The sequence below is a fragment of the Entelurus aequoreus genome, linkage group LG11 (assembly GCF_033978785.1).
Source record: "Entelurus aequoreus isolate RoL-2023_Sb linkage group LG11, RoL_Eaeq_v1.1, whole genome shotgun sequence".
Taxonomy (NCBI): Eukaryota; Metazoa; Chordata; class Actinopteri; order Syngnathiformes; family Syngnathidae; genus Entelurus; species Entelurus aequoreus.
In genome coordinates, this window is record NC_084741.1 from 49,055,499 (window position 1) to 49,079,350 (window position 23,852).

Here is a 23,852-nt window from a genome sequence, read left to right on the forward strand (position 1 = left end):
TAGGTCCCTAAAATATATAGATATCTAATGTATTCATACATTGTTTATGTAGGACAGGGGTCACCAACCTTTTTGAAACCAAGAGCTACTTCTTGGGTACTGATTAATGCGAAGGGCTACCAGTTTGATACACTTAAATAAATTGCCAGAAATAGCCAATTTGCTCAATTTACCTTTAACTCTATGTTATTATTAATAATTAATGATATTTACACTTAATTAATCGGTTTAAAAGAGGAGAAAACACGAAAAAAATGACAATTAATTTTGAAACATAGTTTATCTTCAATTTCGACTCTTTAAAATTCAAAATTCAACCGAAAAAAAGAAGAGAAAAACTAGCTAATTCGAATCTTTTTTGAAAAAATTAAAAAAATAATTTATGGAACATCATTAGTAATTTTTCCTGATTAAGATTAATTTTAGAATTTTGATGACATGTTTTGAAAAGGTTAAAATCCAATCTACACTTTGTTAGAATATATAACAAATTGGACCAAACAAAGCCAAATCATTATTTCTTCTACATTTTCCAGAACAAAAATTTTAAAAGAAATTCAAAAGACTTTGAAATAAGATTTAAATTTGATTCTACAGATTTTCTAGATTTGCCAGAATAATTTTTTTGAATTTTAATCGTAAGTTTGAAGAAATATTACACAAATATTATTCGTGGAAAAAACAGAAGCTAAAATGAAGAATTAAATTAAAAAGTATTTATTATTCTTTACAATAAAAATAAATTTACCTGAACATTGATTTAAATTGTCAGGAAAGAAGAGGAAGGAATTTAAAAGGTAAAAAGGTATGTGTTTAAAAATCCTAAAATAATTTTTAAGGTTTTATTTTTTCTCTAAAATTGTCTTTCTGAAAGTTATAAGAAGCAAAGTAAAACATTAAATAATTTATTTAAACAAGTGAAGACCAAGTCTTTAAAATATTTTCTTGGATTTTCAAATTCTATTTGAGTTTTGTCTCTCTTAGAATTAAAAATGTCAGGCAAAGAGAGACCAGCTTGCTAGTAAATAAATAACATTTAAAAAATAGAGGCAGCTCTTTAAGTGCTGCTATTTGAGCTATTTTTAGAACAGGCCAGCGGGCTACTCATCTGGTCCTAACGGGCTACCTGGTGCCCGCGGGCACCGCGTTGGTGACCCCTGATGTAGGATATACGCATGTATATATAACCTAATCATATTGTTTCTTGAACTTAATAATAGCTGACCGTTTTTTCCCCCCTTATCTGGGATTATATTCCCAGTTTTGATCTCGGACGTCTGGTCACTTATAGCATATAAGAATATTCTATTACTGTTAAGCAAACTATGAATAATAAAACATGCCAAAACATGTGTCCTTTATCATAGCTACACGTATGACAAAAAAACGTGTGAAAATCAGTGGTATTCAGTGAGGTAAGATGAATTAAATGTGCTGACAGTTCATTGCTCCTGCCAAATGTATTGCACTAAGTGGAGCGGATCACCACTCCAAGATGGCGGCCCCGCGTCTCGTCAGCGCCAGTAGGTAGTAGCGCTCGATGATGCATACACTTAGAAGATGTCTATGGTTATAACGTTAGCAGTGAGTTTACAGCCTCACTGATTTAACTACACAGCAAATAAAAGTTACGTTACTTAGCCAATAAACGTTAGCTTACATTCAAAATCTACCGTTCTTTGTGCAACTTCAAATCTCGAACGAAGTTGGAAGTTGTTGCGTCTCCGTCTGTAATCTTCGAACCGCATGTTTTGCATACGGCAATTCGTTTTTTGTTGACCAAGTCGTAGTTTTAATACCCGAATGAAACTATCTCTGGCATATTCTTTCCTCACTGGCGCATTGTTTGACAGCTCTTCTTCGTTGGTTGTCCTGCAATTTGATTGGATGAATGCTGTGGGATGAAAACAACGTGGATCTAATTTGATTGGATGTTGTACTGACAGGAACAACACGCTGACAGACACACACGTACAAAATGAAAGATACGGAGCGCTCCTGAATAACTTTTTAATCTTTGGGTTTTGGGGAAAATAGCAAGTCATGTCAAGTCAAAAGGCTCAAGTCCAAGTGAAGTCACAAGTAGGGTGACCATTTCCATGACACCAAAAAGGACATTATGCGGCATATGACACCAAAAAGGAGGACATTATGCGGCATATCAATAAATTACTATGGTGTGCATAGGACTCTGGTATACTCTTATTTATAGTACAATTTTGAGTGGTTTAAAGATGATTTTTGTGTGGCTGAATAGGAAAAAATATTATAGTCAAGTGTTTGTTAACAGTATTTGTATTTATTCAATACATTGTGGTGTTCAAAAAGTGACCACTGAGATGAATCTTTTCAAGTGCAGAGTGCCACAAAGCATAACATGTGTGGACTTAAATGTAAACAACAATTAACAGGTAACATATATAATTAAAAAAAATGCTTTTTAAAAAAGCCTGAATAACCTTTTATATAAACAACAAAGGAGATTGTAACAAACAAACAAACAGGAAAACATTCAACTGCTCAAAAAGCATAGCATTTCTAAAGTGATTCAGTCTTTTGGGGACTTGTCTTCAGTGTCTGTGTGTGTGTGCAGCAGACCAGTCTTTAAGCAAACTCCACATTCACCCTCTGTAGCAGCTCAGGATCAACAGCCCCTTGCAGCGGTTATCTTGTCATCCAGGGGCGACGAAACTTCACGAAAAAATGTCCTCATTGAAGAGGTACCTGCCGCACGTTTATTACTTTTATGTTTATCCGTACCCGCATGCCGTTCAATTGCAGCTTTCCCCTGACTACTTACATCGACATCACATCGACAAAGTGTGCAGAAGCCATGGAATGAGTCTCGACTGCTTTTCGTTATAAATTCGTGCTCTTTTATCCATTCAGAATTAAACGAGGTCTTGCGTTTTGGCATGATGCTAACTTTCTGTCAATGTCATGCCGCAGCAGCACATGGACCCTTGTTTACCTTTTTAACCAATGATAAGCAGATTTGTATCCGACACCGATCTTAGCCAATCATTTGATATGTTACTGCGTTTTTACGGTTTATGATTGGCTATTGCGCTGCAGCCCAGCAAAGATGAAAAAACTCCGCTCTTCAAGCCTAGTGCCTCAAAAAGGAGGACAAATACGTGTCCGGCTTGATGCTGCGCCGGACGCCGGACAGGGCATTAAAAATCCGGACTGTCCGGCCTAAATCCGGACACCTGGTCACCCTAGTCACAAGTCATTAATGTTAAAGTCTAAGTCGAGTTGCAAGTCTCCTTACATTTTGTCAAGTCGAGTCTAAAGACATCAAACTCATGACTCGAGTCTGACTCGAGTCCAAGTCATGTGACTCGAGTCCACACCTCTGGTATTATCTTTTTGGATTAAAATGATCAAAAAAACGTGTTTGATAAGTGCACTTTGATAAACTCACAGACTGACTGGCGCCAGCTCGCTAGCTTAAATGCTAACATGAAAACAAGAGACACTAGCATATTTTCCCATTGAAGACACGACATACCCCAATCTTATTGTCCGCTGTCTGCTCTGTCAGACATTTTCCATGTATGTTTTACGCTTGAAAAGTCTTTTTCAATCTTAAAATTCATTTATGTTTAAACACATTTATCCTACCATGTTAAGAGAAGTTTTTAACTGTTGAGAGCGATCCATAGCACTAGTTTTAGTTGGTAAATGAGAGGCAACGAGAGATTATCCTGAATAAATAAATGTAAAATAAATATACAAGTAGTGTAAACTCGGAAGTAAATGTTTATACATGACGACATTACCCAAAAGGTTTAGCACTGTAGACAGGAACCAGAATTAATGGTGCGTTCCCTTTGTGCTGGGAAGTCGGAATTTCCGAGTTCCTAGTCGGAATTTCAACTAGAACGCCCCTAGAGGCCGGATTTCCGACTCAGAAAGTCGGAGCATTCTCACAAATTTGTTTCAAAGATGGCTTATTTCATGTGGTACGTACAGTACGTTCTACATCGCTAGCAATAGCATCTTTGTTTTTTCTTCACCCACTGTGTTTGAAGGTTGCAAAGAGAGACAGACAAGACAAGCGTGAAAATAGCTTTCGTGGATCTTGATTCTCGACATCGTAACTGTAACGCTCACAACTCTGCTGTGATGACATTACCTGCTCCAACCTCCAACTTCCGAGGTAAATGGGACAAAGCGTAATGGTACGTTCCATTTGTGCTGGGAAGTCGGAATTTATGAGTCCCGAGTTGGAATTTCAACTAGAATTAGAACTAGATTTACGACTCACAAAGTTGGAGCATTATTTTCACCCCCGAGTTTGTTTCTAAGATGGCTGCTCTGGATGTAAACAATGATATTGTTATTAGCACTTTCCCAATGAAAATGAATGGGACAATTTTCAAATTTGCACACCTCCCACATTTCACACCTGATTTGAACTGTTCCATCATCTACACATTTCACTCACCATGGACATTCAAGCCAGAGTCTTTCCGGTTTCCCAAATATCCCCTGATTACCAGGAATTACCAGGAACTTTCCGCCATTGAAAATGAATGGGCAATACACAAACCTCTTCATAGCCCACATTTCTCGTCCGGATTGAACCGTTCCAACATCCACACACTCCACTCACCCTGGACATTCAAGCATTTTAGTTCCACTCAAGCATATCCGCGGCTTGTGCACATACGTACATATGTAAAAAAAATGAAACCACATGATGTTAGTACATCAGTCGAGGAAAATGATCAAACTACATAAATAACATACTAGAGGGGGGGGGGGGGGTTACCCACATATGCGGTCCTCTCCAAGGTTTCTCATAGTCATTCACCGACGTCCCACTGGGGTGAGTTTTTCCTTGCCCGTATGTGGGCTCTGTACCGAGGATGTCGTTGTGGCTTGTACAGCCCTTTGAGACACTTGTGATTTAGGGCTATATAAATAAACATTGATTGATTGATTGATACTGTAATTTCATTTGGATATAATTTTCTTATCTTGATAGATTGGAAATTAACACCAATGAGTTGACTGATTAACATTATCATATAATTTATTCAGAAAATACAAATAACGACAAATAAAGATATAATAATATTAACCGCAACATGTAAGTGTAAAAAAAAAACCCAACAACATTAGGATTTCTACAATTTCAGAATGTGCTTGTTCTTTTTTTAAACAAGGAAAATAATCTGAAGTTGTCTTTATTTTTAAGTTATCGTGCCGTGATTTTACCAGTCTGGCCCACTTGGGAGTAGATTTTTCTCCATGTGGCCCGGGATCTAAAATGAGTTTGACACCCCTGACATATGCCATTCACACGCCATTTTTTTTTGTCCTGTCCAGCTTCTCAGGCAAATAATATAGTTGATGTAGATGCCCATATCGGCTGTTCAGATTTACTTTACAAAAGAGAAGTGTAGGATACTTCTCTTGTTGCCTTATTTGTATTTGACTTTATTAAATGTATTTATATTATCATTTGGTGCAGCCGGGCCGGAGCAGGAGGGGATAGAAAGAGAAAAAAAGGAAGACAGAGGGGGGAATTGTGGGGACAAGAGGGGGATTAGACAGAGAGACAAAAACAACAACAGCAAACACAACAACAACAACCACAATAGAGCAACATCAGCAAATACGACATGTACAAATATGATGGTAAAAGTAATAGCAAATAAGCAGTTAGCGAAAAAAAAAAAAATACAGAAATGAAAATGAGCATTATTACACTAGAAATGGATCAATACAAATACCAATAGAAATAGCGCTATTGAAAATGAACAATACCAATACTTTACCTTTATTATCAACAATACAGTTGTTCAAATGCAACAATACATATACGTAATGATAACTTGAGATACGAAAGAATGCAGAAAAATGGAGGGGAAGAAAGAGAAGCAACCTACATACGCCATTCACACGCCATTTCTACCGGAATTGCATATTCTATTTACACTTTACTGTCCCTACTTCATCGACATGCACACAAAAAAAAGAAAACGTAAGTTTAGATTGGATGGATGACGTTTGCGTTTGAGCGTCGCTCACAGTTTGGCTGAAATGCGCGGGGAAGTTGCATTGGGAAAAAGTTGTGCATAATTGATTGAATTTGCGTGAATTTGCTTAATGATGACATTGCGAGTTCCTGGAAGGACTGGAAAAAATGTTGAAGGTTAAAGTTTAAAGTCCCAATGATAGTCTCACACACACAGTAGGTGTGGTGAAAAGTATCCTCCGCATTTGACCCATCCCCGTGTTCACCCCACTGGGAGGTGAGGAGAGCAGTGAGCAGCAGCGATGGCACTTGGGAATCCATCCATCCATCCATCTATTTTCTACCGCTTATTCCCCTCGGGGTCGCGGGGGGCGCTGGAGCCTATCTCAGCTACAATCGGGCGGAAGGCGGGGTACACCCTGGACAAGTCGCCACCTCATCGCAGGGCCAACACAGATAGACAGACAACATTCACACTCACATTCCCACACTAGGGCCAATTTAGTGTTGTCAATCAACCTATCCCCAGGTGCATGTCTTTGGAGGTGGGAGGAAGCCGGAGTACCCGGAGGGAACCCACGCAGTCACGTGGAGAACATGCAAACTCCACACAGAAAAATCCCAAGGCGGGGATTGAACTCACGACTACTCAGGACCTTCGTATTGTGAGGCAGACGCACTAACCCCTCTTCCACCGTGCTGCCCTGCACTCGGGAATCATTTTGGTGATTTAACCCCCAATTCCAACCCTTGATGCTGAGTGCCAAGCAGGGAGGCAACGGGTCCCATTTTTATAGTCTTTAGTATGACTCGGCTGGGGTTTGAACTCACGACCTACCGATCTCAGGACGGACACTCTAACCACAAGGCCACTGATAATTGATATAATTTGTGTGAATTTGCTTAATCATGACATTCCGAGTTCCTGGAAGGACTGGACAAAATGTCGAAGGTTACCATGGAGCAAAATGTCTTATTGTGTCGTTATATTTCCAGTGCCCTTTAAGAATGAAACATCAAATAGTATTTTTTTCTATGTCCTTGACTCAAAGACCACAGAACAGAGCAGTAAATGTCAACCTGTGTCGTCTTCTTTACTCTGCTCATGACTTTGCTCTGTGTGACAGTTTGCCAAATTATGTGTACCTAAAGGATGCTGTGTACAGTTTAAAGGTGAACAAAGTGGCTGCTCCAGGATCTGCTTTTGATTCAGCCCAGTCAACGTGTGAGCCCTCCTATTGGCTGATCCACTGGGGGGGTTGAGGGGGGGGAGTGGACACTGGCAAGATAAAAGGAGAGAATGCCGCTTTCCCCGTGTGCACACATATACACACACACACGCACATTTACATACACACTTCTGTTTATTCATCTGTTAGTGAACGCTACAAAAGAGGAAAATATCCAAAATACATCACTTTTCACACTCTCATCGGGAAACGTGAGTATTCACACATGCACGCACACATGCATAATCCTATTTCAGATTAGTGTAAGGATAATGACACAGCCTCTTAAGTGGAGAAAGGGTGAAACACTTGTTGCACGATAAGATTTTAGTGCCGAGCAATGGTCAATGTTCATGTGCTGCTGTTTATAGTAGGCAATAGTACGTCTGGATGTTTATGTCAGTGTTGGTGTTGGTTGTCGCATCTCCGCTTTCATGTAGCTTTGTCAATGTTTTCACATTTCTAGTACAGTTTTTCCTCTTTGAATCTTTCAAGAAATGGAGACAAGGGGCAGTTCAAACGTCTAAAAACATGACAGGTAAAATGTGTGAGCAAAATGTCTGAAGGATGAGGTCGTTTCACAATATTTATCCAGTATTTGTGATTTGTGTGACACCTGTAGAGGCCACAGACAGAAAGTGTTGATACACTTGATGGAAATGATACACTCACAATCTAATGTTGGGGTTAACGGGGTTGGTTGTCACACTTATTATATCTCGCCATCTAACTGTGGTCTGCTTCGGAGCTCACCTTTATTGTCTTCTCGAGAATAAAAATGGGGTGAATTTGAGTTAAGAGGAGTTGTTGTATTTTTCTTGTCCAATTCTAAATACGTCAGTAAATATTGAGCCTTTCGTTTTTTTTCTTCAAGGGTTAATTTTTTTGACAACGAAACAATTCTTACACTTAAAAAGTGTGAAAAGAAAGCTATAGTTAGAATTGTTGTTAGCTCTTATGTTCACACACGTGTCAAGCTTAAAGGGGAACTGCACTTTTTTTGTAATTTTGCCTAACATTCACAATCATTACCAAAGACATGACGATGGATGTTTTTTTTATTTTTTATAATGCATTCTAAATATTGAATAAATGCGATCAAAAGTCCGCTTACAATGGAGCCTATAGGTGCCACGCAATTCCGCCTATAAAGCCCTTATAAACCATCCAAACACCTCCCTTAAAGGCCTACTGAAACCCACTACTACCAACCACGCAGTCTGATAGTTTATATATCAATGATGAAATCTTAACATTGCAACACATGCCAATACGGCCGGGTTAACTTATAAAGTGCAATTTTAAAATTCCCGACACACTTCCGGTTGAAAAACTCATTTGGATATGATTTATGCGCGTGACGTCACAAAAGCAACGGAAGTGGTTGGACCCCGTCGGACCCGATAGAAAAGCCTCTTGTTTTCTTTGACAAAATTCCACAGTATTCTGGACATCTGTGTTGGTGAATCTTTTGCAATTTGTTTAATGGACAATGGAGACTGCAAATAAGAAAGTTGTAGGTGCGATCGGTGGAGCGGCGGACTACAGCAACACCAACACCAGGAGGTTGTGTTGTGTTTTGAGCAGGATAGCAGACGCACTACGGTGAGTCTAGCTTTGGCTTCCAAACATTTGATCGCTTGCCCGTACGTGTGTGTCGATATGTGCATGTCACGTACGTAACTTTGGGGAAATATATGTTTCTTGCCGACTCTGATGGCGGCCGGGGTGTCGTCAAAAGCGTACAACGCCCGCCGCCGCATCTAAGTTAGCTTCTGTTTTTTGGCTTCGCCAAGCTGAATATTATTAATCGTGTATTTACATGTTCATGGTTTAATAGTATTATTGATCTTCTGTCTATCCATCCAGTCAGGTTTTTTTTAAATTTAGTTTCTATCTGCATTTGAGACTGATGCTATCACGTTGGCTACGTAGCTAGGTTAGCTTCTGTTTTTTAGCTTCGCCAAGCGGAATATTATTAATCGTGTATTTACATGTTCATGGTTTAATAGTATTATTGATCTTCTGTCTATCCATCCAGTCAGGGTTTTTTTTAATTTAGTTTCTATCTGCATTTGAGACTGATGCTATCACGTTGGCTACGTAACTAGGTTAGCTTCTATTTTTTTTAGCTTCGCCAAGCTGAATATTATTAATCGTGTATTTACATGTTCATGGTTTAATAGTATTATTGATCTTCTGTCTATCCATCCAGTCAGGGTTTTTTTTAATTTAGTTTCTATCTGCATTTGAGACTGATGCTATCACGTTGGCTACGTAGCTAGGTTAGCTTCTATTTTTTTAGCTTCGCAAAGCTGAATATTATTAATCGTGTATTTACATGTTCAGTCACTGTGAATGTCCATTTCGCGTTCTCGACTCTCATTTTCAAGAGGATATAGTATCTGAGATGGTTTAAAATACAAATCTGTGATACACAATAGAAAAAGGAGAGAGTGTGGAATCCAATGAGCCAGCTTGTACCTAAGTTACGGTCCGAGCGAAAAAAGATACGTCCATCACTGCCTCTCAAGTCCTTCACTGTAACGTTTCTCATCTACGAATCTTTCATCCTCGCTCAAATTAATGGGGTAATCGTCACTTTCTCGGTCCGAATCTCTCTCGCTCCATTGTAAACAACGGGGAATTGTGAGGAATACTAGCTCCTGTGACGTCATGCTACTTCCGGTACAGGCAAGGCTTTTTTTATCAGCGAGCAAAAGTTGCGAACTTTATCGTCGATTTTCTCTACTAAATCCTTTCAGCAAAAATATGGCAATATCGCGAAATGATCAAGTATGACACATAGAATGGATCTGCTATCCCGTTTAAATTAAAAAAAATCATTTCAGTAGGCCTTTAAGGTTTAATAAACATGATGTAAGTATATATGTAACGTAGTAACGGGCACATTTATAATAACATTTACGTATTTTGATAATTTTAAGTATACGTGGTGCACTAATTTAAAAAAGGCATCCCTACGTTCGCTTTTTCTTTTCTTCATCACTGATTATTACTCACTGCAGACTTCATGTGAGCCAACAAACACTTACTGTGCATGTCTCATAATCTTCATGAAGAAACAGGGTAGGGGCGGAGGGGACCAAGCGTCTTTTTGTGTCGTTCTGGCCATTTCCAGGTCCTAAATGGTCAAAGTGTGCCAACTTGTCGGAATACCTACTCAGACTTCTTCTGTGCAGGTGAGATGCATAATTTATGATCTACAATAAACTTACAGGGAGCAAGGAAGTGAGAAAGCAACAGACCACTCGATGATGTAAACATTGGCACACAAGCTTGTGATCACGGCGACACTATAAATTGTTTGTCTGCGTTAGCGCTTATAATAACAATATCACTAATACTTAGTTAATATTCAAGTCACGAAATATAAATGGAGTATTGTTGGCGCTTTTTGAATGGTTATTTATTAGATTTTTTGGGCGCAATAGAGGCGCTCCCAATGGTTCCACTGTAAGCAGACTTTTATTTACATTTATTTAATATTTAGAATGCATCCATCCATTATCATGTCTTTCATAATGATTGTGAATGATAGGCAAAATTCCAATCAAAGTGCCAGATCGCCATATCATTTTATGTGGCCCGCGAACACTTGGAAACACTATGCATCAATTAAGTACATTATCGTTTCATATTCATTAATTTACTCTTTCCATTTTCCATCCATCCATCCATTTTCTACCGCTTATTCCCTTCGGGGTCGCGGGGGGCGCTGGAGCCTATCTCAGCTACAATCGGGCGGAAGGCGGGGTACACCCTGGACAAGTCGCCACCTGATCGCAGGGCCTCTTTCCATTTTGACTGAAAAAAACATGTACTGCATGGAATTGCAGACCTTTTAAACTTTAATATTATCCAATATAGCAACAAATATTATCATACTTAACAATAATTTTATTGTTGTCTATATAAAAATAAATGCCGAAATATCTGCTTGACTTATGGTTTCGAAGCAAGTTATCCATTAAATTGTACACTGTAAAAATGACAATAGATTTTAGAGTGGGTTTTTTTTACAGCATTTTACTCCACTACCAAAATTTCTGTCTACTGAGCTAAATCTACGGTTGGTGTTTTTAAGGTGCATTACTGCAAATGAAAAAATGGTACCACATTTTTTTCATGTTAAAAAACTGGCAGATTAGTTGCCAGAATTTAAAACATGGTGTTCCGGATACAGGGTCAAATAGGGCTGATCTTGCCAATAGTTTTAATACGTTTTTTGCTTCTATTGGGGAAAACCTATCTAGTAAAATAAGTCAACCTCCAGGGTATTCCTTTAAAGAATTTTTATCAGGCAGCTACCCTAGCTCTTTTTTCATGCAGCCAACCGACATCAATGAGCTTCATACGATCATTATGGGCCTAAAGTCATCATATACAGTTGGAGTGGACGGGATATGTAGCAAAATCTTGAAGGCCATAGCAAATGTGATCACAAATCCTCTTTGTCACTGTATAAACATGTCACTTAGTGCTGGCATTGTACCCAAAATGTCCAAAGTGGCAAAAGTAATCCCAATTTTTAAATCAGGTGATGAAAACGATATGAACAATTATAGGCCAATTTCAATTTTACCAACATTTTCAAAAATATTTGAGAAAGTGGTCTATAACCGACTGAATGGCTTTCTAGAAAAACTAGATATCCTTATCCACTCCCAATATGGTTTTCGTAAAAAAAGCACCACCTGTATGGCTATACTCGATCTCTTGGAAAAGATCAATGACTGTATTGAAGAAGGAAAATGTGGTATTGGCATTTTTTTGGATCTGTCCAAGGCCTTTGACACAATAGACTTTGAGATTTTATTATATAAACTATATCACTATGGTGTCAAAGGGGTACCTCTCGATTGGTTTCGTTCTTACCTATACGGAAGGCAACAATGTGTATTCGTCAATGATCACAATTCACCCTATATGACCATAAATTATGGGGTTCCCCAGGGATCCATCTTGGGGCCTCTCCTTTTTATCCTATACATAAATGATTTTGTAAACTCCTCCGAAACTTTTCATAAAATAATTTTTGCTGATGATACAAATTTGTTTACCTCACACAGGAGCCTACACGATCTACAAGTAACTGTCAATTCAGAGCTTGTGAAAGTGGATTCCTGGTTCAAATGCAATAAGCTCTCACTTAATGTTAATAAAACAAATTATATTCTATTTCATTCTAATAAAAAAAGGACAAATACTGAGCCCTGCCATATCAACATCAATGGGCAGGAAATACAGAGAGTGTATTCCACAAAATTCCTGGGGGTCATCATTGACGAATACCTCAATATCAAATGTCACAATAGCCATCTGGTAAACAAATTATCCAAATATGTTGGCCTGTTCTTTCACCTTCGTCATTATCTTCCTCTTTATGCTCTACTTACCCTATATAAAGCTCTCTTTGAACCTCATCTAAACTACTGTAATGTCATCTGGTGTAACACCTTCCCTACCTACCTTCACAAATTAGAATCCATGCAAAAGAAAATCATACGGGCCTTGTCATGGTCCAAGTTTAATGCCCCCACTCGACATCTATTCCATAATTATCATCTCTTAAGACTGACAGAGTTCAATATTCATCAAAATGCTTGTTTAACCTATCAAGTCATTCATAGGCTGAATCTTAGGCTCTGTAGCTTGGTTCCCATCTACCATCCCCAGCATGCCCACAACACTCGTAACTTAGATCTGATATCAGGTAAACATCGTCTACTGGCTTGTACCGCTCGAAGTGTTTAATGCAGGGGACCAAAGATTTGGAACTGGCTTAATGAGAGCCTCAAGATGTGGTATCCATTCTCCAACTTCAAAAAGAAACTGAAATCTTACCTATTAACCACCTATCTCTAATGCCTCATGTGGGGTTGACTACTGTTGGGTTTTGCATAGTCGAATGAATGTATGTGTGTATGTGTATGCGTGCTTTGGTACTATTATCTTGTGTTTATCATATAGCGTTGTTGTTTTTTTTGTTGTTGTTATGCTTGCTACCATTTTTCATCATTCCATGTATATACTGTCCTCTGGACCCCCTGTCAAAAGCTTCTTCTCGCTTATTTGGGGGACCCTTTCACTTACCAACATCTTTAAATGATATTCACTACTATTGTAATTGTTCTATGGTATTGTGAATAAACTTGAAACTTGAACATGGTACTGTTTTTCCATTTATGTTGTATAAAAAATAAACACTTTACATTTTACAGTAAAATTCTGGTGACTGAGTTGCCACTTTCTTTTACTATAAAATATAAATGGTTTTTCTTACAGTGTACATAAAAAAATATATAATAATCAGATGCATGGGCAAATATTTGCTGTTAAAAGCGGATGGCCTCCATAACTTCGATTTGGCCCTCAATGAAAACGAGTTTGGCACACCTGTGCTCGCATAACAAAAAATCTAGTTGGGGTTAATTGTCACATATACTCATATATTCATACATAACACATATACAGTAGGCTAAGATGTGTTTCCTGTTCATCGCCTTTGCTCTTTCTGTCTTAAAATGTATGTATATTTTAGCAAATTGTCAATGCAATTCAACAGTCAAATTTAGTTCTTGCCTTAAAAAAAAAAAAAAAATCCCATGAAAATAAGATAGTGACTTGTAACTCCATGTTTCCCTAAAATAGGGTTAAATGTCACAATGTCTCCGTTTCTTTGATCGTTTAGTACCTTGTTGCTACAATGAGCTGGAAAACATTTCAAGCAATACCTCAAATGTATCAACTGCAACAAACCAGATTAGTAAATATTATCAGAGTTCCATTCAGTTAAAATGAGAGACTACTCTGATGTGCAGAAGATTTTGATAAGAAACCCATCAGAAGAAAATTTAAAATGAGCTTTTTTCCCGGCCTGTTCTCAAATAGTAGCATGGACGCAGCAGAGTTCCGGCGTCGAGGAAAGGAGATGGTTGACTTTGTCGCCGACTATTTGGAGAACCTGGAAGAGCGACCAGTCTATCCAGATGTGGAACCAGGATATCTCCATACCTTGATACCGACTGAGGCACCAGTGGAACCAGAGAGCTATGAAGATATCATCAAAGATGTGGAACGAGTCATAATGCCAGGGGTAAGATTTACCAATGTCTTATGTTGCACTCTGTTTAGATTCTTGGTTAGTTATGTTCTTGAATATTATATCTAGCGGATAGCGAGTAGTGTGTGGATGTGCGGTAGTATGTGTGTTACCGTAAACTCCCTGATAACCTTAAAGGGGAACTGTACTTTTTTTGGAACATTTTCCTGTCATTCACAATCCCCCATGTGAGACAAGGAGACACATTTCTCTCTTTCTGGTGCTTTTCAAATAGTGAAAGACTGCTAGCAAGAGGCAGCTAACAATGCAATTAATGTGTATTGACCTTTTTAGCCTATAAAGCACTCTAAAAATCCTTTCCATCAATGTGTTCTAAACATGCTGTATGTATGTAATGTAGTAACTTGAATAATAACATGTAATATTTACAGTATTTTGGTCATTTTAGCATTGCCGTAACTTTTTCCTTTGACACAATTGGATTTCACAGAGCGGATAGCAACGGTTGCTATGTCCATTAACAGCAATTACTACTAATCATGGCAGACTTTGTGAGTATTTTCCATACTATAGTGCTACCGGGAAATAGGCCACATCCACTAAATGTAAAAGAAAAACAAATATATTTCCATTAATTACCGCACCGGACTATAAGCCGCATAAATATAAGTTGCGACATGATGTTATTTACACTGTAAGATTCTGTAAATGTATATTTACATACCTTTAATCGTTTCCAATCGGTGCCTGTAACACGGCAGTAAAACAGCTGATCAAACAAAACAGAAGTCATGGTCATGGACCCACTAGCTGCAGAAGCAAGCTCTCCAATCAGCTGAACAGACTCAATAAGTCCACAGTGACACTTTGGTGAATTTACTGAGGAATTTGTGAAACTGAAACCATACAAAAAGAATGCTGTTGTAAGTTAATAATACTAACACAGACACTCGTAAACATGTTGGCATATTAGCTAATGCAAACGACACTAACGTCATTACATTACGATATCACGTACAAAATATGCATGAAAGCACTCCTACAGACATCACACATGGGACGGTTTAGTAATAGTAAACAATTTTAGTTATATTGTAAAACTTACAAACGTTGCTTGGAGTGATGAATAAAGAATCCATACGAGGAAAACGCTATGGACGGCTAGCGGACAGAACAGCACTCCAGTTGAAAAAAATTAATAAATAAAAAAACAAAACCGATAAATGGAAGGACACTGCAGCACCTGCATTGAGCAAATTTGTCCAAAAACTGTCAGTGATTTTGCTAGATTTTTTTGTTTTTGTTTTTTATTATTGCCGTCAGCAAAGAAAAATATATAAATTAGCCGCTCCGTCCTATAAGCCGCAGGATCCAAAACGTAGAAAAAAACGTAGCAGCTTATAGTCCGGAATTTACGCTACTTTGGGACAAATGATGATCCACAACTATACATTTTTTAGCCTGAATATACAGAGAATGAGCAACGAGTTTTACAAGCTGAGTGATAAGCAGATCCAGCAAGTAAGTGTGTGTTCTTGTCCCACTAGAGAGGATTGTGAATAAAAGGCAAAAAAAACCTAAACGTGCAGTTTGCACCTTTAGCATACTAAAAGTAGGTTCTGTTGTCTAGATCCACTTCAATATAGCCCAGAAAAGGTGGTACATATTATATTTGTGTGTTGCAAGTCAACAACATGATGAAACATCTGATGCCATATATGTGGAGTGAAATGAGTGTTTTACAGCTGGTATACTTGCAAAAACCACAGGTATCAATTGTACACACAGTCTTGGTAGATCATCCGCAACACGACCACTACTAGTCCATGCAATTTTATAGTTTGCACTTGCTATTTAGCACTTGTCATTTGGATTTTTGTAGATCAAGCTTTAAGTGTTTTGTTCTATCATTCAATAGCCGTGTGATGAAAATATGCTTTAAACCGAGTATGATTGGCTGCGGCTTCTCCTGAACATGGTGGTCAATGGGTTGTCTTGATACCCATATTTTGGTACCGCGGGTACCAAAATGTATTTTGATACTTTTCAAAATAAAGGGTATCATAAAAAATAATAATTTTGGGGTCTATTTTAACGAAAAAATATTGCGATACATCTGGTTTTTATTGCACTCAAAGAACAATTTTAGAACATTAAAATAAAAATGTAAAGGCCTAAAAACACATTGGGCTTTTATTGTTGCATTTAAAGAACAATTTACAAATTCATATATTACATATGGTCTGCCGTAAACTAGGATTAGGTTAGACTAGAAGAAAAAGTTTGACTAAAATAGGATTAAATGCTTCATGATTTATGTTTGCCACTCTTGGTCTGTGCTTTAAGACAAATAAAATACTTAATAAATACTAAAATCAATACCGTGGATAAAAGTACACATATAAGACATTTAGCATGTAAAACACACATTGTTAAAGATAAAACACAAATTGTAGCAATTTGTTACAAAATTCACTCATTTCATTTGTATGAGTTTGCGCTATGTAGGCGGTTTGGACTCATATTTGGCATCAAGCCAAGAAGCTGTGTGCGTATCGACGTATCTACATGTTATGTATGTACATGTGCACAACAGGGGAGTTAACTCCATAACCTTTAAACCTATTGTGCAAGTCTCGATGATTATCAAAATATTGAACTAAGTCTGAAGCAAAGCTTGTAATACTTTGATTTGATTTGATTTTTATTAAGGATCCTCATTAGCTGGTTGCCACAACAACCCACTAGTCTTCCTGGGGTCCACAAACTCAATACAATTACAAGTAAAAGCATATAATTATAACTACACGATACAGAAAAAAAATAAAAGCATCAATAAGAAAACAAACAAACAATTAATAGTCACAGAATAATAATTACCATATAAATATAACTACACAATACAAAACCAAACAAAAATCATCAAACTAATTTACAGACTCAGATAAAATATTACTTTCCTTTTAAAAACCTGTTTACTTTCAATGCCGGTGAGAATTCGAGGCAGGTTATTCCAGAGCGATACAGATCTATAAATAAAATATTTCCGCAAAGCATTCTTCCTGGGACGAGGGAGTACAAAATGCCCCTCACTAGACGCCCTGGTATTATGATTATGTATAGTGCTACTGTAAACTATTTGGGCCATGAGAAAAGCAGGAGTTTTGCTACCGGTTACTGATTTGAACAATATCAGAGTATTAGCTGACAACCTGTTCTGCACTGTTAGCCAGGAAAGAGAAGCATGCATTCGGTTAACATTGGTTCTTAGTGAACAAACCAGAAACAGCCTTGCTGCCCTATTCTGGACAATCTGGAGCTTACTGATCTCACCACTTGCAGCAGACGCCCAGACTATAAAACAATAGTCCAGGTGACACAAAACTAATAATCATATATATATCGACATTAATCATACCACCTTCGGCGTCGCAAAGGTGGTATCGATCAAGCCTCATCTTGAAATATCTCCAAATTACGCTTCACTCACTCTCTTTATTAACCAGTATAATTGACTTTATTAGCCATTTTTCCTGCCCACACTGTTTCTGCTTGTGCACTCTGTGAGTGTGTGCGCGCTGGCACACTCAACATGCTCCTCGGCTCAGCAACGTCACTGCCGCACGGCAGCATGCGGATGAAAAAAAATACCGGTATTTTTCAAAGGTAGTATAGAACCCTTTTCAATTCATTAGTACCGCATAATTGTATTAGTACCGGTATACCGTACAACCCTATGGCGGTGTAAAAAAAAAAGTAGTCACATGATGTTCGGAGGTCTGTGGTGAACATCTGGGACTTTGAATTCACCTTTTAGGTGTTTAAGTGTTGTTGTGCTGTGCTGCAGTGGGACTGGGTGGTTAAAAATGTTGCACAAGACTGGAGTGCAACAGTACCACCTGTCATGTCATGACTTTTCACATCTCTCATACGTACAATTTCACAATTCTACAGCCTTGGGAGGTCTTTTCTACTCCAAGATTGTTGTTTACATCTAAAATGTGTCCTCTCATTCCAGATCACCCACTGGCACAGTCCATACTTCTATGCCTACTTCCCTGCAGCGTCCTCTTATCCTGCCATGTTGGCAGACATGCTCTCTGGAGCCATCGGTTGCATTGGATTCTCTTGGGTAAACAAACTATGTTGATACCCCGAGAATCATCTTTTTTTTTGTTTTCTTAATTGTCATCATGCTTTTCTCTATTTATAGGCGGCTAGCCCAGCTTGCACAGAGCTGGAGACAGTAATGTTAGACTGGTTGGGGAAGATGCTGCAGCTACCGGAGTCTTTTTTAGCTGGAACTAGTGGGCATGGAGGAGGAGTCATCCAGGTGAGAAATTTAAGGAAATATGTTCTTTGCTCTGTGATGTGTAACCAATGGGTTAAACTGTGGTCATCTACAGCAGTGTTTCTTAACCATTAGGCCTATTGTCCACTACTTGTGGCAATAATGACAATATCAAACAAACAGAAGTCTCCAACTAAAGTCATGGAGCAGGGCTGTCAAAACTACATACTCATTTTGGCCTGCTCGACCTCACACGTTTGATAAGAAATCTGGTCCGCGGGGTGCCACCAACTTAATTTTAGATATCTGACAGTACGATTGCTGCCACTTTTGCCGCCATTTTGCAGACATCGTGAGTAATTCAGGGTAATGACCATGAATTGCACATCAAAGCATATACAGTACAGCATGTTTATATATGACCCAATCCAAACAAGCTTTCCCACTCATGGTGCACCATTCACAGATGTGTAAGTTTCCCATGTCTTGGGCACTAATACACCCCCATACCATCACAGATGCTGGCTTTTGAACTTTGTGACTAGAACAATCCGGATGGTTCTTTTCCTCTTTGGTCCAGAGGACACAACGTCCATAGTTTCCAAAAACAATTTGAAATGTGGACTTGTCAGACCACAGAACACTTTGCATCAGTCCATCTTAGATGAGCTCGGGCCCAGTAAAGCCAGCGGCGTTGCTGGGTGTTGTTGACAAATGGGTTTCGCTTTGCATAGTAGAGTTTTAACTTGCACTTACAGATGTAACGACGAACTGTAGTTACTGACAGTGGTTTTCTGAAGTGTTCCTCAGCTGAAGTGGTAATATCCTGTACACGCTGATGTCAGTTTTTGATGCAGTACCGCCTAAGGGATCGAAGGTCACGGGCATTCAATGTTGGTTTTCGGCCTTGCCGTGATTTCTCCAGATTCTCTGAACCTTTTGATAATATTACTGGCCATAGATGGTGAAATCCCTAAATTCCTTGCAATAGCTCGTTGAGAAATGTTGTTCTTAAACTGTTCGACAATTTGCTCACACATTTGTTGACAAAGTAGTGACACAAACAAGGATGGGGCTACATCCATATTTGGGACTGACTGAGCATTTCATGGAAACTACTTTTATACCCAATCATGGCACCCACCTCTTCCCAATTAGCTTGTTCACCCGTGAGATGTTAGAAATACGTGTTTGATGAGCATTTCTCGACTTTCTCAGTCTTTTTTGCCACTTGTGCCAGCTTTTTTGAAACATGTTGCAGGCATCAAATTCTAAATGAGCTAGTATTTGCAAAGATAACGAAGTTTACCAGTTCGAACGTTAAGTATCTTGTCTTTGCAGTTTATTCAATTGAATATAGGTTGAAAAGGATTTGCAAATCATTGTATTCTGTTTTTATTTACCATTTACACAACGAACAAACTTCACTGGTTTTGGGTTTTGTAAATATATCTATATATAGATATACTGTATATGTATATATACAGTATATACACACATATATACTGTATGTAAAGGTTATATACTTTTGTATATATAATATTGTTACTTTACATGCAGTCAGCTTTCGGCTTGCGACAAAATCTTTTAGCCCAATACGGCCCCCAAGCCAAAAAGTTTTCAATAACCCTGTTAAAGTTAAAGTTAAAGTCCCAACGATAGTCACACACACACTAGGTGTGGTGAAATTATCCTCTGCATTTCACCCAGCCCCATGTTCACATCCTGGGGGGTGAGGGGAGCAGTGAGCAGCAGCGGTCGCGCTCGGGAATCATTTTGGTGATTTACCCCCCAATTCCAACCCTTGATGCTGAGTGCCAACCAGACATTTCTTAAGCGCAAAATATGACTGAAGTGATTAAGCTGTATTTTCATTTGCACTTTAATTTCATTGACAGTTTAGTTAAGAAACATATTCATTTTTCATTTAGGGTTGTTTTTTTTCATAATTGTTGGTACATTTATTTTCATCAGTTATTTATGATTACCTTCTCATGCAGTATATTTGGTTATTACTTATTTTTCTCATCAGCCTGACCTAAGCCTATAGTTTGTGTGTAAATAAATAATAATCTTTGTGATCAACACATGGTTTCATATCATTTAACAAGGTTGTAAAGTTGGTTAGATGCAATTATTGAATACGATTAAAATCAAGAGTAAGATTACTAATTCAGTGGTAATATCTGAGTTGGACTCGACCCCTGCAGTAGTGGAAAAGTTGGACACTGGAGTCAAGAAGGTTCAGAGGCCCTGCTCGACAGCAATACAATCCTAGGTTCTGTAATAAAAATGTGGGCAGCTCACCGTGTTTGACATCAATTTGTCCTCCATTGATTTGTCCTTTTGTTTTCCTACACACCAGCTGAAAATTGGCAGGAAATTACCTTCCAATGTGTCAGACGTTGTCAAGCTGAGATGTCAGCGTCTGTGCTGGGTTTGGTTACTGTGGCGTCACTTTAATGCATCAGTGTGTGTGTGTGTGTGTGTGTGAGAGGGTCCATGGTGAGAAGTGGAGCATGAGAGTGCACTCTGATGATAGATCATTTCATCTGCCCCTCTATTATGACCACCTGTGTGAGTGTGTGTGCGCGTGTGCGTGTGTGTGTGTGTGTGTGTGTGTGTGTGTGCATGCTCATTTGGTTCATTGTGTTGTTGTTTCTGTCCAGCAGCTTTTTTTTTTTACTTCACTATGGCAACAATTGGCCTTTTCTCTCTACTGCAGAGTTAATGAGAGCTTTGATGACAAATTGCCACCCGATTATTATAACCCCTTTATTAACACAGAGGACATTTGACGTTATCAAGAAATGTATGAGATATTTACATACATGTCATGCAATTGTAGCACGTCAACTTTTCCTATTTTAATTATTGATATTTATTATTACTTAGGTTCTGCCTCACCTGTCTCCCCTGACTGCATATTACTAATATGGTATCCTTGTATTAGGGCAGTCCTTCTCAATTATTTTATGTTACGCCCCTCCATGGAAGCATTTCGCCCGTCTACCCTCTGCTGTGACTATAAATAGTATCATTTGTCTATAAATAGTATCATTTGTCTATAAAATTGTTATAAGTACACCTCCACATAACATTGTATCCTTATTAACATTAAATAAAACAAACAAACAAACAAAGAAATATAGACCAACTTACAACAAATGATAACTTTTTTAACATTGTTTTTAGACCATGTTTAGACTGCAGGTCAAAGCGGGCCAAATTGGATTTTTTTTAGATCAGATGTTTTCCAGCTGACTGTTTCCACTGCAAGTAAAATGTGATTTTTTTTTTTATCAGACTCCAATGTAAACGCGCACAGGCCCCAATGTGGCCCCAACTTGACCGCAACGTCACTTGCATGCACATTTCGATAAAGTGAAAGCAAAGGAAGTTGACCGGGAGGAAGTCGCTACTACAAAATACAATAAAGGTCGTAACACCTTAAAAACCTGTGTTTTTATGTGAAAGTAAATGAAAGTAACAGAACACTGTAATAATGTATGAATGGATGAATATAGTGTAATATATTTGGGAGGGTTGTAATCTTTTTATGGCTGTTAAGTAGAGGAGACACGGACATCAGTGTGGTTTTACGGGAGCTTTATTTTTCAACTCACATGTAAGCAAATGCGCCACAGCGTCAATTCCGGTCTTTCCACAATCGCTATTTCTTCGGAATCAAAATACATACATACATATACTACATATAGCCTATTATTTGCGCACCCAAAGCTGACGAAATAAATCACATTCAGGTTGTATTCAGGTTGCATTGCATTTAGATTGAAGTCACATTTGAAAAGACTACCTCGGTATGTGGCCTGAATCTGATACCAAAATATCAGATTTGAACTGGCAAAAAAACAGGTCTGTGTCACTTGAAGCCAAAACAATCTTATTAGTGTGCAGTGCCATAATGTGTAACAGAAAAAAATTCACCAACTTGAACCATTTGATCCTAATAAAATACAATTATATAAACAAAATTAACAATACATTCAAATTGATCAGTAACATTAACTAAGGAGCACAATATATAAAACACTTTAACCTACAAAACAAAAATAAATAAAACATGTGTTTTCTTATCAAATTGAGGAAGACAGGATTAATGACTACAATGAGCATGTTTTGCAGTGCACAACTTTTCGAAGCAGGGTTTGAAGCATGATACTGCATGATAAGGACTGTACAAGGGGTATAATGAATATACTTACTCTATGTACGGGAACTCCTTACACATTTATAATATGAGGGACTGGAAAGGTACATTCAGTACGTTAGGGGCGTGGCACCAAATTCTGGGCCAACAGGGCCCCCATCCCACCCTAAACCCAATGTTGCCACCCCCATACACACTAAAAACTAATTATTTTATAGATATAGTTGAAACCAGCTTTTTAAAACACATGTAAAAACATTAATTAGATTTTTGCTTTTTTAAAGATGGGCTTAACATATCTAGAACATACTGTATCTAGACCAATGGTTCTTAACCTTGTTGGAGGTACCGAACCCCACCAGTTTCATATGCGCATTCACCAAACCCTTCTTTAGTGAAAAATACAATGTTTTTTTTTTTAGATTCAAGACAAAGTTATATGTTTTTGGTAACACTTTAGTATGGGGAACATATTTTAAGTAACAAAGACTTAATTTAGAGTTATTTGGACACTAGGGGAGCATATTCTAAGTAATTTAAGACTTAATTTAGATTTATTTGGTCAGGGTTATGGTCAGGGTTAGAGGGTTAGGGTTATAATAAGGCCATGCCGAATAAGGCATTAATAAGTACTTAATAATGACTAGTTAAGAGGCAATATGTTACTAATTTGCATGTTAATAAGCAACTAATTAATGGTGAATATGTTCCCCATACTAAAGTGTTACCATGTTTTTTTTTACTGGTGCACAAAATGAACCGTGCATGAACATCACCTTGTTCAAACAACAAAAGCAACACAGTGCATAAACTCACAACAAATTACACACCTGCAAACCAGTCAGCTGTTGCCGTATCCGTAAGGGAGAAGTTTGTATTTACACGATGAGTCGGGTGTGTTTTAAACTCCGCCGAACCCCTGAGGCCGACTCACCGAACCCCTAGGGTTCAATCGAACCCAGCTTAAGAACCACTGATCAAGACAAACCCCCTAAATAATTAGGTTTTGTTGAGAAATACAATTTTTTGTTTTTACCACAAAGAAGTCCCAACATATTTAATTAAGTGGCCAGAAGTATTCA

The 23,852-nt window shown here is 38.1% G+C and overlaps 1 protein-coding gene across 3 annotated transcripts in view; it reads left to right on the plus strand.

The window, feature by feature from the left end:
• LOC133660193 (aromatic-L-amino-acid decarboxylase-like) overlaps positions 1–23,852 on the plus strand; it is a 93,016-nt gene that overhangs the window by 26,343 nt on the left and 42,821 nt on the right. Inside the window, exons 1-4 of one of the 3 annotated variants that reach the window (XM_062063464.1) lie at positions 7,314–7,433; positions 14,137–14,341; positions 18,327–18,440; positions 18,522–18,641. In XM_062063464.1, the coding sequence (XP_061919448.1) occupies positions 14,141–14,341; positions 18,327–18,440; positions 18,522–18,641 (435 nt within the window). In that variant the 5' untranslated portion in view covers positions 7,314–7,433; positions 14,137–14,140. Of the gene's footprint in view, positions 1–7,313; positions 7,434–14,136; positions 14,342–18,326; positions 18,441–18,521; positions 18,642–23,852 lie in introns of those variants that run through there. The other 2 variants (XM_062063465.1, XM_062063463.1) reach the window with 2 other exon arrangements.